This window comes from Macaca fascicularis, chromosome 3 (genome assembly GCF_037993035.2).
Source record: "Macaca fascicularis isolate 582-1 chromosome 3, T2T-MFA8v1.1".
Classification (NCBI taxonomy): domain Eukaryota; kingdom Metazoa; phylum Chordata; class Mammalia; order Primates; family Cercopithecidae; genus Macaca; species Macaca fascicularis.
In genome coordinates, this window is record NC_088377.1 from 159078654 (window position 1) to 159104182 (window position 25529).

General features: G+C 37.6%; 1 protein-coding gene across 2 annotated transcripts in view; it reads left to right on the forward strand.

Moving 5' to 3' along the window:
• The window catches only part of CFTR (CF transmembrane conductance regulator), a 181689-nt gene that overhangs the window by 148819 nt on the left and 7341 nt on the right, over nucleotides 1-25529 (forward strand). For both annotated transcript variants that reach the window (XM_005550598.5, XM_065542499.2), the window contains 2 exons: nucleotides 6184-6339; nucleotides 16988-17077. In XM_005550598.5, the coding sequence (XP_005550655.2) occupies nucleotides 6184-6339; nucleotides 16988-17077 (246 nt within the window). The remainder of the gene's footprint in view (nucleotides 1-6183; nucleotides 6340-16987; nucleotides 17078-25529) is intronic.

Sequence of the window (25529 nt, forward strand, 5' to 3'; positions counted from 1 at the left end):
TGCCTTTCTTTTTGAACATGATATGCCTATGTGTCGGATTTTTTTTTTTTTTTTTTTTGCATTATTCTGCTTGGTTTTTCTCTGAGTTTCTTGGATATGTGGTATGGTATCTGACACTAATTTGGAAAAATTCTCAGTCATTGTTGCTTCAAATATTTCTTCTGTCCTTTTTTTTCCTTTATTCTCCTTCTGGTATTCCCATTACATGTATGTTACACTTTTTGTAGTCATCCCACTGTTTTGGATATTGTTTTTTCAGTTTTTTTTTTTTTCCTTTGCATTTCAGTGTTGGAAGTTTCTATTGACATATTCTCAAGCTCAGAGGTTCTTTCCTCAGCTGTGTTCGGTCTACCAATGAGTCCATCAAGGGCATTTTACATTTTTATTACAGAATTTTTGACCTGTAGAATTTCTTTTGATTCTGTCTTTGAATCTCCATTTCTCTTCTGCTTTTCATCTGTTCTTGCATGTTGCCTACATTTTCCATGAAAATCTTTAGCTTTTTTTTTTTTTTTTTTTTTTTTTTGAGATGGAGTCTCACTGTTGCCCAGGCTGGAGTGCAGTGGTGTGATCTTGGCTCACTGCAACCTCTGCCTCCTGGGTTCAAGTGATTCTCCTGCCTCAGCCTCCCAAGTAGCTGGGATTACAGGTGCCTGCCACCATGCCTGGGTAATTTGTGTATTTTTAGTAGAGATGGGGTTTCATCATGTTGGCCAGGCTGGTCTCGAACTCCTAACCTCAAGTGATCTGCCCACCTCAGCCTTCCAAAGTGCTGGGATTATAGGTGCGAGCCACCATGCCCAGCCTTTAGCATGTTAATCATAGTTGTTTTAAATTCCTGATCTGTTAATTCCAACATCCCCATCATATCTGACTGTGGTTCTGATGCTTGCTCTGTGTTTTCAAACTGTGGTTTTTTTTACCTTTTAGTAAGCCTTGTAACTTTTTATTGAAAGGTGGACATGATGTGCTGGGTAAAAGGAACTGTAGTAAATAGGCCTTTAGTCATGCAATGGTAGGTGTAGCAGAGGGTGAGGGAAGTATTCTGTAGTCCTATGATTAGGTTTTAGTCTTTTAGTGAGCCTGTGCCTCTGCAGCTTAGAAGCACTTAAGTGTTTTTTCACCCCTTTTGGTGGGACATAGTGACTATTGTGAGAGGGAGTTGGAGTTAAGTATTTTCCTTCCCCCAGGTCAGTTAGGCTCTGAAAAAAAACCCTGAGAGGTTAGGCATGGTAAAATAGTCTCTTTTGAGGACAGGTCTTGTTATAAGAATAGAATGCTCTGGGGCCAGGCGCAGTGACTCACACCTGTAATCCCAGCATTTTGGGAGGCTGAGGCAGGTGTATCACCTGAGGTCAGGAGTTTGAGACCAGCCTGGCCAACATGGCAAAACCCCATCTCTACTAAAAATACAAAAATCAGCCGGGTGTGGTGGCATACACCTGTAATCCTAACTACTCGGGAGGCTGAGGCAGGAGAACTGCTTGAACCCAGTAAGTGGAGGTTGCAGTGACCCAAGATTGCACCACTGCAGTCCACACTGGGCGGCAGAGCAAGACTCCATCTAAAAAAAAAGAATGCTCTGGCATATTTCAAAATGGTTACTTTTCCCTTTTTTCCTCTGATCTTCACTGTAAGAACCTGGTAAGCATCCTACAGGCAAAATTCATAAAACTATAGAAGTCCCCCGGTGACTTGGGCCCACTTGGAATTTTCTTGCTGTCACACTTGTTCACACTGAATCTCCAGCAATTTTTCACTTGCAGTTTAGATTTTCCTACCCTAATACTGGTTCTCTCAGAGGTTTCTGCTTATTGTTTTCTGTTCTGTAAGTTGTGATTCTCTGTACCTAGTTGCCTGTCTCCCATTTTGGGGGGCAGTGGTTTGCCCTGTGACCTCACTTCTCTGACAGATCTAAGAAAAGTTGTTGATTTTTCAGTATGCTCTGCTTTTTACTTGTTTTTAGGATGAAGCCAACCACTGACATAATTTCTACAAACCAGATCAGAATCTGGAAGTCCTGTTTTTTTTTTACTTTTTTTATTTTTTTATGCCTTTATTTAGCATGTTACCTATCTTAATACATTTTAAATAAGTGAATGCATAGCTTATATCTACTTCTAGGTTATATGCTTCCTTAGAATAGGAATTGATTCTTAAAATGTTATTCTGCTCACACCTTTAATTCCAGCACTTTGGGAGCCCAAGGCAGGAGGATCACGGGTCAGGAGTTCAAGACCAGACTGGTCAACATGGTGAAACCCTGTCTCTGCTAAAAATACAAAAATTAGCTGGGCATGGTGGTGGCCATCTGTAATACCAGCTACTAGGGAAGCTAAGGCATGAGAATTGCTTCAACCTGGGAGGTGGAGGTTGCAGTGAGCTGAGATTGTGCCACTGTACTCCAGCCTGGGTGACAAGAGCAAAACTCCATCTCAAAAATAAATTAAAAAAATAAAAATAAATAATAAAAATAAAAAAATAAAAAATAAAATTGTTATTCTGAGCAGTCTCTGAAGAATATAAATTCTACTGCCTTGCCTTTAGAACTTATAACAGCATCTTGCAAACTATCACAAGATGCTCCACACATATTTCTTATGTGCTGAATTAAGAAGTCAACTCAAATTTAGTATACTAGTAATATTTTTGGATATCCCAAAACACTGCCAGCTCAGTTTTGGGCTGCTCTTCTTAGGGGGGAGAAAAAGCAGTTAAAATTTAGGACTTAAGTGGGCATCTCATTTAATTTTTAATGGATTTCTGTGTTGTTGGTAATGGTGAAGAGATGAAAAGAATAAATATTCTGTGCAGAAAAATTATTCAATCTTCATGTGAAAACACTTTGTCCATAGCAATTACTTTATGGAAAAGATGTCATATTACTTTCTTTGCTCTTAACTGAGACCTTTAATTTAAAGAACCTATACTTTACAAGTTTTTATTATCAATGCATGAAAAATGTAGCAGCTATTTCACAACCTTTACTTTTAAAATCTATTTTTCTTTTTAATCTCAAATAGTTTTTTCTTAAAAACTTTTGACTTTTTATCTAAATTGTAATAGCCAGAGCACCTTCCCCCAACTAGAATATCCCATCCTTTTTGTCTTTTCTTTTTCCTCTCAAAATGCCTACTGGGAACTTAATTTGGAGTCAGATGCTTCATGATAAATCTGGACTTATCAAAATTCCTCAGATGGTATATTGTATGTGTCACAGTACTGGACAGTCCTCTGATTAAATAGATATTTGATAGTACTTCAAGATCTATACTTTTGGATGAACTTAGTTGCTTTCTCCATTTGTAGTCTCTTCAAAATACAGAAATGCCGGAAATAATTTATAAGAATATTAAGGATTCAAATCATATCAGCACAAACACCTAAATACTTGTTTGCTTTGCTAAACACATATCCCATTTTCTATCTTAATAAAAATTGGTGTAAAGTTGTTGAATCATTCAGTGGGTATAAGCAGCATATTCTCAATACTATGTTTCATTAATAATTAATAGAGATATATGAACATATAAAAGATTCAATTATAATCACCTTGTGGATCTAAATTTCAGTTGACTTGTCATCTTGATTTCTGGAGACCATGAGGTAATGAAAAATAATTACAAGAGTCTTCATCTGTTGCAGTATTAAAATGGCGAGTAAGACACCCTGAAAAGAATGTTCTATTCATGGTACAATGCAATTACAGCTAGCACCAAATTCAACACTGTTTAACTTTCCACATATTATTTTGATTTATCTTGATCCAACATTCTCAGGGAGGAGGTGCATTGAAGTTACTAGAAAACACTGACTTAGATTTAGGGTATGTCTTAAAAGGTTATTTGCAGGAAGTACTCTAGCCTTATTCAACAGATCAGTGAGAAGCCTGAAAAAACAAATCCCGGAAACTAATTATTATGTGCCAATTATATAAACAAGAAGACTTTGTTGGGTATAAACCAATGATTCCTTGCTTTTGAAAAATGTGTCAGATATCATGCATTACCAGCAGTTCAATGATATAAGGAAACCAGAGTAATAGCTAAAACCTTTAAAGCTAAACCAAAGATTTACAAATTGCCCCTTCATCCAGTCTTTCCCAGCCTAAAAATTGAGTTCTCTAAAAATTTCAGTATTTGTTTCTGAAGAGAAGGGAACATGGACATTTATCTAATCCTCATTAGAAACCTATCTAATGATAACAAGGATTTAGACCTCAAGTACTTCTTACCAAAATTATTATTTTTTTTTTTTGAGGCGGAGTCTCGCTCTGTGGCCCGGGCTGGAGTGCCTTACCAAAATTCTTGATACGACCTCATAGCAAATTACTTTCACCTATTGAACTTTCCTTTCTTTTATTCCCCTGGACCTTACCTGCACTGGGCATATTCAGGTTGCTTATACAACATTTTACTATTGTGTTAGAAAAATCTTGACACATGATGAATGTGTTTGTGTAACATGGGCTGATTCATAAATGAAAATGTGCATTGAAATTCCACAATATTTTAAAATTAGGAGTTTGTCTAGCAATTGAACAAAATTGATTAAATCCACTATTTGTCAGATCAGCTAAATTACATGAGTTCATCCATCTGCTCATAAATCCATCCTTTCTTCCATCTGGCTGTCCGTTAATCAATTCACATAAATATTTATGGGGCACTTTAGGTAAGCCAGGTGCTAATAATTCAATACAAAACTAGATAGACTCCCCTGTGTTTGTTAAACTTATATTTTTGGTACAAACACAAGCAATAATCAAGAAAAAATATAAAAAGTACTAATTTTGATTAATACTATGAAGAAATTCAACAGGGTGTTGTACATAACATTTGATTGATCTGGTTTTCTCAGTTGTCTGAGAACAAACATTTGTGAAAATCTCATTGTAGAGTTCTTATTATGGATAGAGGGTCAACTGTGTCATTATTGCTTTCCAGCTTATCCCAAAGACCTAGTTTATTACCAGGTTGCAAATAGTGTTCCGTAAGTTATTCTTATTAAGCGTCGTTATGTACTCTAAAACATTTACTGTGGTCCATTCACTGGTTCTGGTTTACAAACTTACTTGTCTGTGATGACATAGTATAAAAATTGAGGGTGAATATTTAGAATTTCATTTTTATTATATATTTTTAAAGTATTGATATGTAGTGAATTAGAAATTTAAAAAGAAAACAAACTGTCCTTCACTACAGATTGAAAAGCATTATACTAAAAGACCATTTGCTCAGTTATAGTACATAAAGGTCAAATGACTTTTTAAAAAATGATGAAACAAACATTTATTCAGTGCCACTAACTGTCAGTCAGATTTTTCAGTGGTCAGTTAATGACTGCAGTAGTGTTCTACCTTGCTCAAAGCACCCTCTTCAAGTTCTGGCATGTAAGCTGACATCCGAACACAGAGTTGGGGCTCTCTGTGGGTCACCTCTAGCATTTGATCTCCTCATGCAGTGCATGGTGCTCTCACATCCATGCTATGTTCTTATGGTCTTTAGGTAACAAGAATAATTTTCTTTCTTTTCCTTAATATACATTTTGCTTCCTGAAATTCCCTTCTCTCCAGCGCGGGTGAATGTCAGAATGTGATTTGACCACTGTCCAAAGTACTCATTCACTGAGGAGTGGTAAGGCCTTCGCCCAACCTGTCTTCTCTGGGAATATACTGCTGCCCGAACATATCATTATTTACTGCCAGGCTTGAACTTGATCTAATTAATTTATTAGGGTCAACATCTAAATATTAGAACTATTTCAGATTAAGTAATTTTTAAGTTATATCCACTTTGGGTACTAGATCAAATTGCAGGTCTCTGCTTCTGGCGTGAGCCTATGTTGAGAGATGATGAAGACACTCTTTGCTTTTCCTTTATGCAAAAGGGGCATTTTCATTCTTTTTGTCATTAGTAAAAGTCGGTGATGAAAGAAGTCTGCATCAGGGGTCCAATTCCTTATGGCCAGTTTCTCTATTCTGTTCCAAGGTTGTTTGTCTCCATATATCAACACTGGTCAGGATTGAAAGTGTGCAAAAATGTTTGAATGAATAAGTAAATATCTTCCACTGGTGACAGGATAAAATACTCCAGTGGTTTTTATTGAAGTACAATACTGAATTATGTTTAATGCATGGTATCTATATGTCACAGGAGTAATCCCATCACTTTTACCTTATAGGTGGGCCTCTTGGGAAGAACTGGATCAGGGAAGAGTACTTTGTTATCAGCTTTTTTGAGACTACTGAACACTGAAGGAGAAATCCAGATCGATGGTGTGTCTTGGGATTCAATAACTTTGCAACAGTGGAGGAAAGCCTTTGGAGTGATACCACAGGTGAGCAAAAGGACTTAGTCAGAAAAAAAGGCAACTGATTTACATTTTTTACTGCTATTTGATACTTGTACTCAAGAAATTCACATTACTCTGCAAAATATATTTGTTATGCATTGCTGTCTTTTTTTCTCCAGTGCAGTTTTCTCATAGGCAGAAAATATGTCACTAAAAGTTTGGAATTCTCCAGTTCTGGTTATTGAAATGTTCATAGCTTTGATAGTGTTCTTCAGAAGACCAAATTTACAGTGGGAACCTTGGGCTTTTGTTTTTAACAGCTCTTTTTTGTTCCTGCTTCAGTGGCCTGACCTCCAAGTTAGCAATCACCAGGTTGAGAAATGCTTTGCAAGACAAAAGATGCTCCTGAAATAACAAACACTTGGAATCATGAGGTAGTGGAATTGAAAATAGAAAGTGTAATGATTGTTTTTTGTTCTTTGGATGGAATGAACCATGTCAGATTAGTCTGTAGCTATTTTTTTTTTTTAATGTCACTCTGATTTGGGTCACAAAGGATCTCTAGCCTCACTGCCTTAGTATCATTCTACTAATTAGAATGTTACTGTGTAAGAGCACTTCTTGTATATGAGAGAAATAGCAACAGTTTCAGTTTAAAATGATCTAAATGAAAACCAAGAAATGTCTTTACTGGGACCAAATCTGGATGACATTTACTGTATTTTTGCTGGTATTTTCTCTAGTCTCTCCGTGTATATTCACACTTAATGATCATTTTTCTCCTTTTGTACTAATGGGCCCTGAATCCATTCCACTACCATAGTTCTTTCTAATACTACTCTACTTTTTACACAAAATTAAAATGCCAGGAGCATCTCCAGGTAGACTGACTATAAATCTAGACTGAAAAAAAGGCTCGTATTTCTTAATAGATTACCTTTGTGGAACATTTGCTCCTTTCAACTAATGAGGCACTAAATATTGTAACTGCTCAACTGGTGCTTTTAATTTATTTGTCTAGACTTTGTCATGTTGCCAGAAGCTTTATCCTGGTTGGAGTTTTGAAAACAGTATTGTTTCCTCAGAAAGAAAAAACGGATTGTTAGATGATCTATAGGTAAAGAAACACTGGAAATACAAGTATCCCAAGGTGATAGCATTAGGCAAAATAAAAATGTTGAAAAGCGAAAAAGAACTGGTTGATAGAGAAGTGTTGTTATTCAGTATAACCTAAGTCTTCTGGTCCCGTTTTAAATGAAAAATAGTGAATTTTTTGGTTTTTGTTGTTCTTGTTCACACAAATCTGCCCATTAGAATAATTCAAGCTCTAAAAATTAATTTCAATTTCACTGAGAATCCTTTAGTTTATCTACTATGTAGTAGAGAGGCTTCGTGTTATTGCATGTTCAACTTAGGAACATACATATGCAAGACGTGGAGGAAAACCGAGTGGGCCAGAGTTTTGAAAATTCTTTATCTTGCCTTTCTGCCAAAGTGAGTCTCCCAAGCTTGTCTTCCACCCCACCCCCCCATTTCCACTCTTCTATGGTTTCTAGCATTATATAAACCAAACAAAAAAAAATATGTTCAGAGATGCCTTCAGAAATGCTGGATGATCTTGATATAGATGCTTCTCATATACGTGTTTATGATGCTGGTTTCTGGGGCTGTCTCTCAGTATCATAAAGATGTCTGTAAACAGAATATGCTATTTCTTCTTAGTGACAAATTTTGAACATTATGTGAATGACCAAGAAAGAGCAAGAGGGCAAACTCCTCATATATTTTTGATGTCTAAACCAAGAGATGCTTTTCCTAACTTTTCTTTGAAAGTTCAAATTAAGTAATTTTATCTTGTCCTAAAGTTTAAACTTTAAAAAGAAAAAAAAAGGAAGAAGGAATTAAAAATCCAAAGAGAATTATGTTTGTTTGCTTTTCCAGTTTTTTCTTCCTTCCAACTCCCAGACTTTGCAAGGGCATAGTTCTGAAGATCTCTGACACTGAGACATTAGAGATCTCTGTATCAATGGGTCATTTGTTTCCAGACACATGAAACAGGAACTTTGAACAAGAAATTTCCCCTCTTTTTCTCAGAATGATCCTGAGACATCAGCTGTGGAATCATAACATGTCATTAGTTTTGGCAGGTCCTTGCAGGTGTTTTGTTTTGTTTTGTTTTATTAATGTTCTTCCCTCCTGTAACTAGACAGCAATCTTAGAGAATGCGCCAGCTTGGAAGACTATTGTGTAAATTTCAAGGTGGAGCCTCCTTTAATTCATTGTGTTACCTGTGAGCTGTGAGGTCACGAAGAGGAGACAATGAGGCTTATCATCAGAGCCCCATTGGTTTAGGCAGTTAGAACAACAAGATCTGAAATGGTTTATTGGCCTTGAATTTGTGTTAAGCACTTAATTCATAAAAAACAGAAAACATATTTTTAAATGTATTTCTAAATCTTCAGTTACAAGTTTGAAAGGTGACAAACTATTCTGAGGAAACGACTAGGCCTGTTCTTGCAACTAGTCTTTATGATCTGAAAAGAATCTATGTCCACACATAACTCCCACCACAAAGTTGGGGCACTTTTTGCTCTGGGACATATCAAATGGGACCAAAACATGTGTTTGTAGATGTGAATGACGATTCAGCAGTGTAGCAGTTCTCACTCATTTTATAATAATTAACAACTTAATAATTAATTATTAAACTCCTACATGCTTCACATTATAAGTCTGATAGCTTCTGTGGTTATATAAAAGGTATAGATAGCACTTGTCCTTGAAATGTCACAGTGAGGTCCCAATCCAACCTATGAGCTTCAAATGAAAAGTTCAAAATTACACTCATTGTCGTAAGTCAGAGATCAAGGAAGAAAGGGTTTAACCAAAACGATGAATTAAATATAGGTGATTAAATAGAGTCATGGGTCAAGGCATGGGCTAGTTAGCGAATGTGATGCGGGTAATTAGGAAAGGCCAGCTCCCAAGCCCTGTTGTTGCTACTCCCCCACATCAGTGATCCTTTCTTTTTTTCTCCTCCCACTGCAATGCCTTCCTCATCTTTTCCCTTATGTTGCTCTGTTATGAGTCACACAAATTAGACTTTTCAAAGCAACATTCATGTTGTGTGAATTTGGTGTTTTTGACTAATCCCAACATTCCACCCCCACATTCCAGTCCCACATGGGATTTAGAGCGTTGTTTATAAACCTGGCACTTCTAATATATCTTATATTAGAGTAATCCTTGTATTTGTTTAATTTCCACTTAGCAATGTAAATACTTGCAGGTATCCTAGTTAAGAAAGCAAGGTTTAAACACAAAATCATCAACGATTAAAGCAGAGTTGATAAAAGAATGTAATAGAAATGCTAGATAAAACATAGATTTTTTTCTTACTAATTTTTCTGTCCCTTATAGAGTGCATAACACAATAGCTTGCTTGATAAGAATTCAATATGCGTTGTTTTGTGCTGAATCACTAAATGCTTGATTTCTTTAACGAGAGATTGTGGTTCCATCAGTATCTGAATTTTAGTCTATGTAATCTTGATTTATCTGTGCATCTGTTTTATTTTCTGTAAAATGAGTGTAATGGCAGTAACTAATTCATTGTGTTTTTGTGAGGATTAAATGAGTTAATAACTAGTACTACTCCCTGGCACAGAGTAAGTACAATATGCTGTGTTGTGGTTGTTATTATTATTTACAGTTCCTTGAGCACAAGAAATAATGTCCCCATCTTAGTACTTTATTGGAGGTATGTACCATAGAAGTGAACAAAAGAATATAGTTTCCCAAAGAAAGTGATAATTAAAGTGGTTCATAAAGGGTCATAAAGCTTGTAGATTTTAGAATGGTTGGGGGCATGAGGATGTTGAGAGGGTATTCCAGGATGCCAGGCAGGGAGATTATGGACAAGTACTAAGATGGGAACTAGAAAAAGTTGAGGGGCAAAAGGTCAGAGGAGGTCACAAGTTAGGGAGTATTAGGAAAAAGAAGTTAATACTTGACAAGTGACAACATGGCTTCACGAGGAATGGGTTGGGCCTTTTTGAGTGAGGAAGAGGCTGGTGAAAGGGTGGTGGAGGACCCTGCTGCTGCTTGCGGCATGGGGTGTAGGTGGCAGGAGAAGCAGGGACATGAGCTAGGAAGCTCTCCAGCTATGAAGTGATGAGTCTGGAGTAAAATGAGGACAGTAGGGGTGGAGTACTGAATTCAAGGGAGGAGAGAAAAATAATTTGTATAGAAGTAGGTATGATGTAATTTTATTCTTTCTGAGCCTAAAAATGTGAAATTTTTGATTATTTGGTCAGACCAGGAAAGTATTTTCTTTTATGCTATCTCTGAAAAAGTATATACTAAAAAGATGTAGTATAAAAAGGTTGTAAGGCATTAAGTAATTTTAGAGGAAACAATAATTTGGATATCTTACATGCAATCATTTATATGCAAAGATATGTAAATATTACAAAATTATTCTGTATTTGTTATAAACCTTAAATATTTTTGACTGAGGAATATTTTATTCATCTATTTATAGCTACTTTGTTCTAACTAATACATATTCTTGAAAACAAAGCAACACTTTTTCGGAGACAGAGTCTTGCACTGTCACCTAGGCTTGAGTGTGTTACCTTGAACTCCTGGGCTCCAGTGATCCTCCCACCTCAGTCTCTTGGGTAGGTAGATTATAGGCCCGCACTAACATGCCCAACTGTATTAGTCCATCCTTTCATTGCTATAAAGAAATACTGGAAACTGGGTAATTTATGAAGAAAATAAATGTAATTGGCTCATGGTTCTTCAGGCTGTGCAGGAAGCATAGCAGCATCTGCTTCTGAGGAGACCTCAGGAAGTTTTCTTTTTTTTTTTTTTTTTGAGACAGAGTCTCGCTTTGTCGCCCAGGCTGGAGTGCAGTGGCCGGATCTGAGCTCACTGCAAGCTCCGCCTCCCGGGTTTACGCCATTCTCCTGCCTCAGCCTCCCGAGTAGCTGGGACTACAGGCGCCCACCACCTCGCCCGGCTAGTTTTTTTTTGTATTTTTAGTAGAGACGGGATTTCACCATATTAGCCAGGATGGTCTCGATCTCCTGACCTCGTGATCCGCCCGTCTCGGCCTCCCAAAGTGCTGGGATTACAGGCTTGAGCCACCGCGCCCGGCCGGGAAGTTTTCAATCAATTATGCACTTAATTCATAAAAAACAGAAAAAATATTTTAAAATGTATTTCTAAATCTTCAGTTACAAGTTTGAAAGGTGACAAACTTTCAGCAATCAAAGCAATTCACTACAACAGAAATTAGAACATTTCATTGACCTTTTAACGGAAGGCACATAGGGAGCAGGCATGTTACATGACGAATCAGGAGCAAGAGAGAGTGAGGGAGGAGGTGCCACACACTTTGAAATGAGCAGATCTCATGAGAACTGAATCGCTATCATGAGAACAGCACCAAGAGGATGGTGCTATACCATTCATGAGAAATCCACCCCCATGATCCAGTCACCTCCCACCAGGCCCGCCTCCAACATTGGGAATTACAATTCAACATGAGATTTGGGTGGAAACACAGATCCAAACCATACCACCAGCTAATTCAGACTGGGTCTTACTATGTTGTACAGGCTGGTCTTAAACTCCTGGCCTCAGGTGATCCTCCTGCCTTGGCCTCCCAAAGCACTGAGAATTCAGACATGAGTAACAGTGCCTGGCCAATACTTATTTTTAAACATTCTCTAACATAAATTTAGGATCTTGATTTGTTCACACTGAACAGATTTTTAGTATACAGATTCAATTTATAAGAAAATGTTGCAGACATTGTCAAAAAGGGAGATCCAAACCACTGTGATATTTATAAGCATTTGGGCCACATTTTGATAGAACTATACATGGAGTGTGTGTGTGTATGTGTGTGTGTGTGTGTGTGTGTGTGTGTATGGCATTAAATAAATATATATATACACATACACACACACATATATATACACATTATTTACCTACCTACCTACTATAGATAGATAGATAGATTGATAGATAGATAGATAGATAGATAGATAGATAGATAGATAGATAGATTTCCATTCTGAGCCAAAGTCAAACAGCACTGTATGCTTAAAGAGAAACAGTCACACTTCCCACTTATGTAATTTATATTACATCCAGTCACCACACTAGCCAAACTGCTTTATTGTTTTTTGTTTGACATCCAATGCTAAAGCATAATGCCTATTGCAGTGAAATATACATGAGCAACCCTGAGACCTCCATATAGGCTCATCTGTTACCACTGAGTTGAGTTGAGGACTCAAGCTGTAGTAAAAAGGTTTGTCACAGGGTGAGTAATGGTGCTCTTATTTTTCTCTGGGTCTCAAGTGCTCTTTATGACATATATGGCGTTAAATAAATATCAGATATTTGCACATCCTAACTTTCCTATTGGTGAAGTTTCTTAAAAGAGAGATAAAGGGCCATTGTGTGATTGATAGTTTCAGGTATATTTTTTGCTGCAAAATCAGTCTGAGTGTACCACATTGGGCAAACCACTTAACTTCTCAGGGCCTTGACTGTTTCATTTGTAAACCAGAGGAAAGGACCTGGGTGACCTCCAAAGACCTTTCAAATTTAGAGATGAGTTTGTGGAAAGTTCAAACAGTTTATAAAACAGAACTAAGACACCCACTGGCACCCCTGGAAGCAAGAGAGTGCCAGGTACTATTTGTAATACAGGAATGAAATGCCTAATTGTATGAAATTGAATTCTAACTGAACCAGTTTGTTCAGTTAATTTTTCTTTTTCAATTAGAGTACTTACTTCAGTACCTAACACTAGACAGTAAACTGTAGACAAAAGAGTTACAGAATTTCTGAATGGTATCAAATTCACCACACTTAAAACTTTGGGATGTCTAATTTCAACCAACAGCTTTCTTTCTTCATAATGTTGAATATATATCTATTTTAGCTAAAATTAATATATATCAATATACTTCGATAGATATTTTATATAAACTTTTAGACTATAGTATTATGAATAAAAGTTAGACCTACCATTTCCCAAGCAATTATAGAGAACGATAAAAATTTTAATGGGTTGTTAGTATTATTTCTTTAAAGACTGTGATACTAATAAATATTTGGCCACATTTTAATAGAATTATACATGGTGTGTGTGTGTGTATATATATATGGGTGTGCATATTATATATATGGCAGTAGATATATATGTATATCTCTATACACATCTAGATAGATATATACATGTATATATATGTGTGTATATATCTATATACATATCTGTGTGTATGTATACATGTGTGTATACATACATACATATATCTGTACATATATATAGTGTGTATGTGTGTATATATATATTTTTTCTGAGCTAAAACAAAATACTAGGTTGTAATAGCTATTCTTTCAGAAAGAAGAAAAACAGCATGTGCTGAACTCTGAGTTTGATGTTTTTGTATTTTACTTCCTATATTTTCATATGAGTCCATTTATTTATTTGGGCAGAATTGATTGAGACTATATTACGAACACAGCTTTTGCTAAGGACAGGGTACACAGCAGTTATGGTCTAGTAGGAGAGATGGATGTTAAAAACAAAATGTTCACAAATGCATGTATAATCTTAATACTCACTATAAGCTATGAAAGCAGAGTATGAGTATTATGAGACCATATGTTGGGAGACCTTATTTGGTGTGGAGGATCAGGAAAGATACCCCTGAGGAAGTGATATTTAATTTGAAACCTAAATAAGGCAGTTGTCCATGGAAAGAAGGTAGGGAATGAGATTCCCAGGCAAGGGGAATCCAATGTGTGAAGAAGCTGAGGGAGTGAAGGAAAGCCAGTGTGGTGGCAGGAAGAAAGGGAAGAGAGTGGAGAAGGGCACTAAGTGAGTCAGAGAAGTAGGAGGGGCTAAAACATGTAGGGTCGTGTAGGCCATCTTAAAGGCCTGAGTGTAGTGGAAAACCTTTGAAGGTTTGTTAAAAGGTCAATGAGATGTTCTAATTTCTGTTGTAGTGAATTGCTTTGATTGCTGAATGAGAATGGATGGGAAGAGATGCAAGAGTGAAAGGAAAGAAATTAATTAGGAGGCTCTTGCCTTGCTCCAGATAGGACTGATAATTAATTTTATTTGGGAAGATCAGGGAGAAAGATAAGTCATGAATGACTCCCAAGTTTCTGGATTGAGGAAATGAAGGTACCATACACTGAGATGATAAGGCCTAGGGGTAGAGTAGCTTTGAGAAGAAAGGTAGCACCTATTTCATAAAACATGGAGGATCAAAGAGGCTTGGTTCCTGTTTGTAGACATACCTTCCAGGCCAGAACTGCATTACTACAACATCTTTGCAAGCCACATTGCCTTTCATAACTCTGTGTCTGTGTTGATGCTGTAACATTTTTGGCCTTCCCCCCACCATCCTCCCGCAGTCCTCCATGATAATGCCATTATTTCATTTCAGTTTGTGTGCTTCCATTGAATGTGTTAAGTCTCCTTGAAAGTTATAATGAAGCTGTAGCCCATATAAAACCCTTCAACTCAGGTCCTGCATAGGAAGAGGAAGCTAGTCTCTCCAGGAACTGAGCCTGTGACCAGAGGGATGGATAATTGTCTAAATAAAGAATATGCTGCTGAGCACTGATGGACTCTATATGCATCCATCAGACTGCTGCTGCCCAACCTTTAATCTTTCCTGAGCTTTAAATAGGAAGGAAAAAATGGTCCACAAGGACTTGAGCCATTTTGCTGTGGTGATGAGAGGCACAGGTTTAGAGACAAACAATCCTGTGTTTGAATTCCAGCTCCTACTATATCCTAGCTAAATGACCTTGGACAAGTCACTTACCTTCTCCAACCTGCTGATTCTTCATGTACATAATAGGATTTACCTCATGAGGTTGACATGAAGATTGAAAGAGATAACATATAGAATGAGCCTGTCCCAGGACATGGTTCATAGTAAGTCTGCCATAAATGGGAGCTATGGGTCCATCCTTTTGGTGGAGATAACTTTTCTGTAGCAGGTAATACATTGATACTTGGTTAACCCTTAAAATTATCATTTCCTGTTCTTTTCTATAATGCTAGAAACCTTTTATTTAAAGAACCACAATATAAAATGAAAAATATATAAAAAACAGCAAATGGCAAAATTCTATCAGCAAGGCTTTTTAACTTTATATACTAAATAAATCCAATTGCTTAAATAATGAACTGACTCAAGTTCTCAGCACTGCTTCTTGTTTAATTCTCTTTAGTTTTTCAGAATTCTCCAATAATGACCTTTGTCTACTCTCTTCCGTTTATTCAGCCATTACTTTTATTTATACAGAAGTTTGGAGGTGGATACACAAACATATCCATCACATATCTTATGATCCTATGAGTCATATGCTTATCTCTTATATTCACCTCTGTAAAGCAATGTAGGTACCTTTCAGGAAGGTGATTTTGATGTAGGTTGAGAAATATCAGCATAGGGTTCCTAGCTGACCTCTCTAGAGAGTTCCTGAGACATGTGACAACAACTTTTTCTTTAAGTCATAAGGTATGCCCCAGGGTATGACGTTTCTAACATGACCCTCAGTAAACTTGGCTGCCTTGCTGAGGATACTCTCCTGCCTGAGAGACACAGACACCATTAATTGGGGATTGACTTGCCTTATGTGGTTCCTTGTGAACCAGATGGCCACTGAATATTCTCATTTCAAGGCAATTGGTAAAAACTACACTTCAAGAAATTTCATTCTTAATTCCCCTTAATGGATGTTATTAACCAAAGGCAAAAGAAAAAAGGATAAAAAAATTATTCTAAATGTTGATATCAAAAATATTATTTTCAATTCACCCCTATGCACAGAGAACTAAATATTATTATTGTTATTGCATAGGCATTCCCCAATGAGACAGTGATTTTCTTTTAAGACATTTTAAAATAATATAGGTAGACCTAAGCAGACGGTGATCTGGTAAGTAGATGTCTCAGAGTGATAGCTGTGCAATGCTCCATGCAGGGAATTAGATTGTCATTTTGTTCCTTACCAGGAACATGCATTCAGTTAAGCAAATATTTGACTTCTGCTTTTCCACTGATTTCTAAGTTGAGGCTCTCTCTTGTGCCTGTCTGATCAGATAAGTAGAGTTTTGCCTTGGTTTATAGATGAGATAAACATGTGTATTTGAATAAGCATAAGTTAAAGAAATTTCAAAATCCCTTAGGAAGCTAGGCTTATCAGAGAAATCCAAAGAAATACATTAACAAACTAGGAATTTGTTCTACCAAGTTAATTATAACTCATAAACTTACAGTTTTTTTGTTTTTTTTTTACTTTTAAATTTTATATTACATTTGCTTGTAATAAGGAATCTTACTAGGAATAAAATTTTTTAATATTCAATAATTAACAATTATCTCAATTTATTTATTCTAAAGACATTGGGATTAGAAAAATGTTCACGAGGGACTCCAAATATTGCTGTAATATTTGTTTCTTAAAAGTATGATACAAAGCAGCCATGATAAAATATTAAAATTTGAGAGAACTGGATGGTAAGTACACGGGTGTTTCTTATTTTGAAATATTTTTTCACTTGAAATATTCTACAATACAATAAGGGAAAAATAAAAAGATATATAGGTTATTCATACTTTTTTCTTCTTTATTGATATAGAAAGTATTTATCTTTTCTGGAACATTTAGAAAAAACTTGGATCCCTATGAACAGTGGAGTGATCAAGAAATATGGAAAGTTGCAGATGAGGTAAGGCTGCTAACTGAAATGATTTTGAAAGGGGTAACTCATATCAACACAAATGGTTGATATAACTGACATCATTCTACACCTTTGTGTGCGTGTATGTGTGTGCACAACTTTAAAATGGAGTACCCTAACATACCTGGAGCAACAGGTACTTTTGACTGGACCTACCTGTAACTGAAATGATTTCGAAAGAGGTAACTCATACCAACACAAATGGTTGATATGGCTGAGATCATTCTACACACTTTGTGTGTGTGTATTTCTGTGCACAGCTTTAAAATGGAGTACCCTAACATACCTGGAGCAACAGGTACTTTTGACTGGACCTACTTCTCTCCTCAGTAGTAAGGCTCCAACTATCAGGCCCTATCTTGGTCCATTTAGGCTGTTAAAATAAAATACCAAAGACTGAGCTGCTTATAAGCAATCTTTGGAGGCTGAGAAGTCAAAGGTCAAGGTGCCAGCAGGTTTGTTGTCTGGTGAGATCATACTTCCTGGTTCATTGATGGTGCCTTCTTGCTGTGTCCTCATGTAATGGAAGGGGCAAGACCTCTCTGGGGTCTTTTTTACAATGGCACTAATCCCATCATGAGGGCTTTGTGCTCATGACCTAATCACCTCCCACATGTCCCACATTCTAATACTATCACCTTGGGGGTTAGGATTTTAACATATGAATTTGAGGGGGTGGGGGGACACAAATATTTAGACCATAGCATTTCACTCCTGGCTTCCAAAGTTCATGTCTTCTTCACATGCAAAATACATTCATTCCATCCCAATAGCCCCCAAAGTCTTAACTTGTTCCAGCATCAACTTACAAGGCTGAAGTTCAAGGTTTCATCTAAATATCATCTAAATCAGCACAAACAGCTAAATCAGGTAGAGTGGGACATAAGGTGTGATTCATCTTTAGGCAGATTACTCTCCAACTATGGAACTGTGAAATCAAACCTATTATGTGCTTTCAAAATAAAATGGTGAAACAGGCACAGGCTAGACAGTCCCATTTCAAAAAAGAGAAATAGAAAAGAAAAAAGGAGTGACAGGTCTCTATAAGTCTAAGACTTTAAGGCTCGAGAATAATTTGTTTTGTTTTACTCTCCAGGCTTACTGGAGTGGTGTCTCACCTCTGGACACCCTGGGGTGGAGGCTCTATCCTCATGGATTTGAGTGTCTCATTCTTTGTGGCAGGTCTGTGCTCCAATCCCACACCTATGGCTCCCTGAGTGTGCAATTGCATGCCTGGCGGTTCTACTGGTCTGGGATTGCATGGGTGGCCCCGCCTTCATAGCTCCACTGGGCATTGCCCTACTGTGGGCGCTATGTGATGACCTCTTCCCTGGCCCTCTACCTGGGCCCTGTGACTCTCTGAGTTCTTGAAATCTAGGTGAAGGCAGCCATCCCCCTACAGTTTTGCTGAGAGTAGTGCATGAGCCCTGGAGTCTGCTAGAGCTACACCTAGGGTGGTGGAGATGCTTGGCAATGGAGTATGGGGAGCTGATATGGTTTGGGTGTGTCCCCACCCAAATCTTATCTTGAATTATAATCTTCATAATCCCCATGTGTTGAGGGAGGGACCTGGTGAGAGGTAATTGGATCATTCGCATGGTTTCCTATGCTGTTCACGTGATAGTGAATGAGTTCTCATGAGATCCAATGGTTTTATAAGGCAGTTTTCCCTGCTCTTACACCCTCTCTCTTGCCTGTCACCATGTAAGACATAACTCTTTCTCTTCTGCCATGATTGTAAGTTTCCTGAGGCCTACCCAGCCATGCGGAACTGTGAGTCAATTAAACCTCTTTTCTTTATAAATTACCTAGTCTCTTTATAGCAGTGTGAAAATGGGCTAATACAGGAGCAAACACTGCAGTGTGAGGTGGCAATGTAAAGTCTGCAATGAGGTGGCAATGTGAAGTCTGCAGTGTGAGGTGGCATGGGGCAATTGTAGCCCCTCCTTTGAAATCTTTCTGCCCCACCCCAGGCTTCTGTACTCTGAACCTATGATGGGAAAGGCAGCTTGGAAGATCTCTAAATGGCTTTGGAGTCATTCTTCCATTGTCTTGGACTATAAATTCTGGCTTCTGTTTAGGTGGCTGACTAATATCCCCACTGTCTTAATGCATAGTAGCTAGTTTCTGTTGAGATGGCTAGTCCATAGTAATCTCCTTATCAAATTTGGCCACAACCTTTGTATTCTCTCCTGAGAAGGCTTTCTCATCTTTCACAATATGGATAGGCTGAGAATTTTCCAAATTTTGAAGTTCTGCTTCCCTTTTTATCAATAATTCCATTTTAAAGTCATTTCTCATTTTGAATTTTACTATGAGCAGTCAAGAATAACTAAGGTGCTCCTTCAATTTTGCTTGGATATTTCCTCAGTCAAATATTCGATTTCACTGCTTTCATCTTCTGCCTTCCACAAAACCCTAGGACACAAACAACTCAGCCAAGTTCTTTGACATTTTATAACAAGGATAGCTTTTCCTCCATTGCCCAATAACGTGTTCCTCATTTCCATCTGAAAACCCATCAGATTGGGCCTTTACCATCCATATTTTTGCAAATATTCTGCTCATGACCACTTAGGTATTCGGTAAGAAGACAGTAGCTTTCTCTACAGCTCTCCTCTCCGCAGCCCTCACCAGAATTGCCTTTAACTGTCCATTCACAGCAATGTAGGCTTTTCCTAGCATGTACCTGAAAACTCTTCCAGTCTCTACTTATTACCTGGTTCCAAAGCTGCTTCCACATTGAGTATTTGTTACAGCAGTACCCAGATCCTAGTACCAATATTCTGTCTTAGTCCATTAGGGCTGCTACAACAAAATACCGTAGACCAGATGTCTTATAAACAACAGTAAAATTTATTTTCCACAGTTCTGGAGGCTGGGAAGTTCAAAATCTGGTGCCAGCAGATTTTGTGTCTGGTGAAGGCCTGCTTCCTCACAGATGTCTGTGTTCTCACTGTGTTGTTACATGGCAGAAGAGTGGGCAGGCTAGCTGTCTGGGATGTCTTTTATAAGGGCACTAATCCAAATCATGGGTTTAGGGTAGAGCCCTCATGACCTAAATAACCTCCCAAAGGCCCCACCTCCTAATACCATCATCTTTGAAGTTAGGATTTCAATATATGACTTTGGCAGGGGGACAGAAGAGTTCAGTTTATAGCAAACCCATAGATAGCACTACTTTGTCCTTCCGTAATCAATGTGCATCAATGAAACATGAATTAGAAGAGACTCAGGCAACTCCAACTCCACTACACTGGGATTATTCCCAGTATAAGGTATCATCTCTCCACACCTTCTCATCTACTCCCTATCTGAGTTCTGAAGTTCTCCACTACAAGAAGGAGGCTTTGGTTTGACTTGATATACTTCTCTGGGAAACATAGGTTTAGCACAAAAGAGTGATGCTCATTCTAGAGCACCTGCAAATGACTATAGTTTTCTTTGGAAGTTGCCAGGAATCGTCTGCCTTTGGGTATGTGGCTGTGAGCACTGCCAGGCAAAATACCACATGACCTAGATGAGGCATATGCCATCCTTCGAAGCATTAGGACATTATATAGGAAATATATTAACTAAAATGGAATAAAATTTTCTAAATAACACCTTATGTTTATCCAACAGGTGGTTCATTATAATTGAGGGCATTATACAGAGGAATTTGGTGGGGAGAAGAGCTGGAGAAATTCTCGGTTTCTTTAACAGAATACTCTAGCTATAAACTTATAATTTTAAAAATATAGGCATTATATTAAAGAAAAGGGGAACATAAATTATTTTGTTTTATTAAACTTAAGTCCAAAGGTCTGGATTGTGGCAGAAGCAGAATAGGATCAGGGGACCTAAAATGTTCAGCCTCAAAGGTCTTCTTAGAGAAAAACTGTATTCCACTATTAGCACTTTTGGTCCTTGTAGCCCAATTTCTGTTTATCCCAAATGTTCTTCCCTTTTCTGCCTCCCTTCACAGTGGACCTTGCCAGGAGCTTTGAAATGCCTGTGAGTGTTAAACACTTACCCGTTGAGTGCCCAACCTTAACATGCCCCTAATAAAATGTACTTAGATTAACCGTTTTCATTATCAAAGTTTCCTTATTACCCAACAAACACAGGGGCTTTAAAGAAAACATTAACTAAATTGCAAGTGACACATTTTAAGATCTTTGATGTGACTTCAGAGAATGCACTATAGGAACACAATGCAATGGGAGAGAAACTTGGGAGGGAAGACATTAGCCTTTATGAAATCTGCAAGTATTGCCAAATCAAAATAAAATTTACAGGAAAGCAGGATCATAAGTATAATCTAAAATCTTAGAGCCTGTGGTTACGATTTTAAATACTAATATAATGCAAAACTTTTACCTGTTTAGATTTTTATTTAATCAGTTCATATTTAGATTTATATTTTTACTGTTCTCCTTCTTAATAATTCACTATTCACAAAGATGATGATGTTAGTCTAACTTTAATGTCATGAGCACTTTGAGTAGTAGTGCGGAGTTTTTGTTGAGTAGTAGTGTGCTTTTTTGAGTAGTAGTGATAGGTTTTTGATGAGGAAGCCTGCTAGCAGCATACAAATAAGCAAATATCAGCCTAGAGAAGCAGAAAAGGCATTTGGGTTTCAAAGTCACGAGGCCTAGGCTTTAGTCTAATACAGTTGATAATATAATTTGCCCAAACAGGACATTTTTGGGCGTGTCAGATACTAAACTGGAAGAGGACATTATGACAACAGTGTAAAGCAGGACTTTCCAGGGCAAACCAGGATGTATGTCATCTCACTTAGTCCTCTCTGTGTCCTTGCCATGACTAGTATCTCTAGAGGTAAATGAACAGAATAATGACAAATAGCCAAACACCTGAATCTTATCCCAACAGCACCTCCTACATAATTCTCCATTATCCCAAATGGAAATTAAAAATATATACAGTGACAATTCCAGGCCAAGAAATGCTTTATTTCTAGCTTGGACTTGGCTTCCAACTCCAGTGTAGAATCTTATCCTTGCTGATCTGGACTGCATCTCATGAAGCCATGAGGACTTGTGCCTAGTTACTAGCTGGAAGGCTTAGAACCAAAGCTGGTCCAGACAGCCTCCTTTTTCCTTATTTCCTGGGTCCAGACCTTTACCATGGCACTCTGCCCTGTCATTTGATGGGGGAATTTAAAGCAAGACCAAGGGAAGGAAAGAGAGTTTCTAAGACCTAGAAGTTGGATAGTTTAATTTACCCATCCCAAAACAGCTTAGGCTCAGACAGCTTCTCTCCAAGATTGGTGCCAAACTGAAATTACCAGCTGTGTAGACAAAAGAGAATTTTAAAAGAAACTGAATCCCGAGAGAAAAACAAATAGACTTCTGGCATTGTGGCCCAATAAATTGGTAGGATTGTTGTGACTTTTCAAGTTTACATGTAAAATGGGCCCAGCGCAGTGCCAGGCAAATATAGGTACCAAGTAAAAGTAACTATAATCATGTTTTTTTTAATCTGGACTTTACTTGGTCATCCTTTAAATGGTGTTTGACAGAATCCTAGTTCTTGTCTCACTTTACTTAATTTCCCTGGGAAATTTCATGTGTCCTTTTGGCTTTAACTAATATCTCTATTTTGATGACCTCCATATCTGCCTGTTCCCAGAGCTTTCCATCTGATATCTCAGCATATGAAAAGCACCTTATGTCTATGATTGTGTTCCTTCCCTGCCCCACCACATACCTGTCCTGTGTTCCTAATTCCACTGAATGACATCCCACCCTCCAGTTTCCCAAAGCCAAGACCTGGGACTCGTCTTTCACTCTCAAGTTCCTCCACGGGTACCCACATGCCACATCCTGTCAATGCTGTCCCTCGGGAGTATCTGGAATATATTCACTTTTCTTCATTTCCACGTGACACCACTGTTAACACTTGAATGAATTTCTGAAATAGCTTCCTGGCTCATTTCCCTCATTGACCCCCAACAGTTCATTCTGCTCTTTGCAGCTCTGGTGATCTCTCCAAACCCCACATCTGATCACTTGTTTCTTCCCTTCATATGGCTCCTTAATGCCTTCTGGACTAAGTCCACACTGCTTAAGGTAGCTTACCAGGTCCTTCATGATTTCATCTTTGTTTGGCTTTCTACACTCACTGCCCAACTTCCCCTTACTTTCCATGATTCAGTTATACTGATGTTCTTTGGTTCTCTAAAGCACATGTGCTTTCTGTTCTGCAGAGGCTTTTTTGTTCACATGCTGTTCTCCACCTGGGAAACTCCCCAGCCCTTCACTGCCTGCTTCTACCATCTTTCAGGCCTCTCCTTACACATCACTTCTTTCCAAAAATCTGCCTCGACACTCCAGGTCTCAGTTTCTTAGGTGTACCCTATAACTCCACCCCTTTCTTAGCATTTCTCACTCTGGCTGGAGATTTACTTTTTAACTTGTCCATGTCCCCTACTGGAGTGGAAGTTCCTGGAGGTCAGGGATTCTATCCTATTCATTGTGGTATTTCCAGTGCCTAGAGTAGTCTTGCACACACGGATGGTATTCAGTAAATATCAGTTGAATGAATAAGGCGTTCTTTCATTTCATATGTAATAAATCATGGAAACAGCCTTATGATTGATACACAGCAGGTATTACCATCCTCACTTTAAAATGAGGACTCAGAGCCTTGAGATGTCTGAGGGCCTCGACTGGGACAGCTGGCAGATGCGGGAACAGAGCTTCATCACCCCTGTGGGCTATCTCAGGGTTGTCTGTAATCTAAGTACAATGTCTGTTGATTTTGGAATGAAGGCTTTTTGGGTAATTGTTTGCTTTTTCAATTACTTATAAAATAGTTTACATCCTTACTCATTGATAGTAAGGTATTTTAGAAAACAAGCTAAATAGCAGCAATAGTGGCCTCGTAAGTTGAAAATTTACCCTGAAAAATCTACAGAGTAGCAAACAGAGTATTAAAAGGAGTTGACTGTGTCTATTTTTATAACTGTCACTTACGGATTATTCAGTAAAACTGCAATTCACTTTTATGATTTTTTTTTCATGTTTCTCTGTCACAAGGGCAAACTCTTGCTCCATAATAACATTCCAGAGTACGGCAATAGCAAAAGTCAACATTTTGAATCCTTTACAAACTCTTAGACTTTTTTTTTTTTAGTTTAACATGTTACAAAACAAAATTTCTTCTTTTTTCACAGCAGTTTGGGAAGTACATACTACTTACTAGCTCATTAGCATGAAGCTGTCAAGTTATTTTTCTTAAAGTTCTTTATATCTACAAACTGTTGATGTTTTTATTTATTTATTTTTAATGCTAGGTTGTAATGAAAATAATTAGAAAACTTTAGATTCCAGTAATTTTGAAGTCTTCTTGGTTTGGACAGGACTGAGCTAAAGTTTGTACATATTTTTTTTAAATTTATTGAAAAATGGTTTCTAATGATAGTGTTAACAAGATTATATTGGGGACTGGACTCAGTGGCTCACACTTGTAATCCTAGCACTTTGGGAGGCCAAGGCGGGTGGATCACCTGAGATCAGGAGTTCAAGACCAGCCTGGCCAACATGTAGAAATCCCGTCTCCACTAAAATACAAAAATTAGCTGGGCATGGTGGCAGGCACTGTAATCCCAGCTACTCAGGAGGCCGAGGCAGGAGAATTGCTTGAACCTGGGAGGCGGAGGGTGCAGTGAGCCCACATCGCATCACTGCACTCTAGCCTGGGCAATAGAGCAAGATTCTGTCTCAAAAAAAAAAAAAAAAAAAAGAAAGGAAAAAAAGAAGAGAAAGAAAGAAAAAAAAAGAAAGAAAAGAAAGATTATATTGGGAATATACATGTGTGAGTATGTGTGTGCATATATATACATATTTAAAGGATAAAGGATTCTGCTGCCACAGATCACTAAATCAGATGATCTCTAGCAATTTCCTGTTTGTTTGTTTTTTGCCCATAGTGCTTATCTCTTTGAACAGTAATTTTCCACTTACTATTTTTCTCCCCTTTTGGACCATAATTTCCTTTAAGGCAGAGGCTCCTGTTACTCATCTTTGAATCTTGGGTCTGTCAGAGTACCTAGAATTTAATAAACTCTCATTAAGAGCCAGTTGAAGGAATACATGACTAAGCAGTCATTTACATCCGAAAGATCCGTAGGAGAATTCTTATCAGCACATATGATTGGTAACAATAACTTTGTACTTTTCAAAAACAATTACTAATCTATCTTGCTTTCCATTATCTCACCAAAGCCTATTACCATGTCTGGCAGAAAATAGGCACTTAATAAATTTCTTAAATGTTTACTGACTTCAATTTTAAGTTTTATTAACTATGTTGACTTTTCTGTAATGAAGATGATTCTAAAAAGCTTTTTACTATACTTCATAGTGAATGAAACAGTGAGATAAGAATATTGCAAAATATCCCCTGCATTGGTCAGTCTTAGTGTCATTCA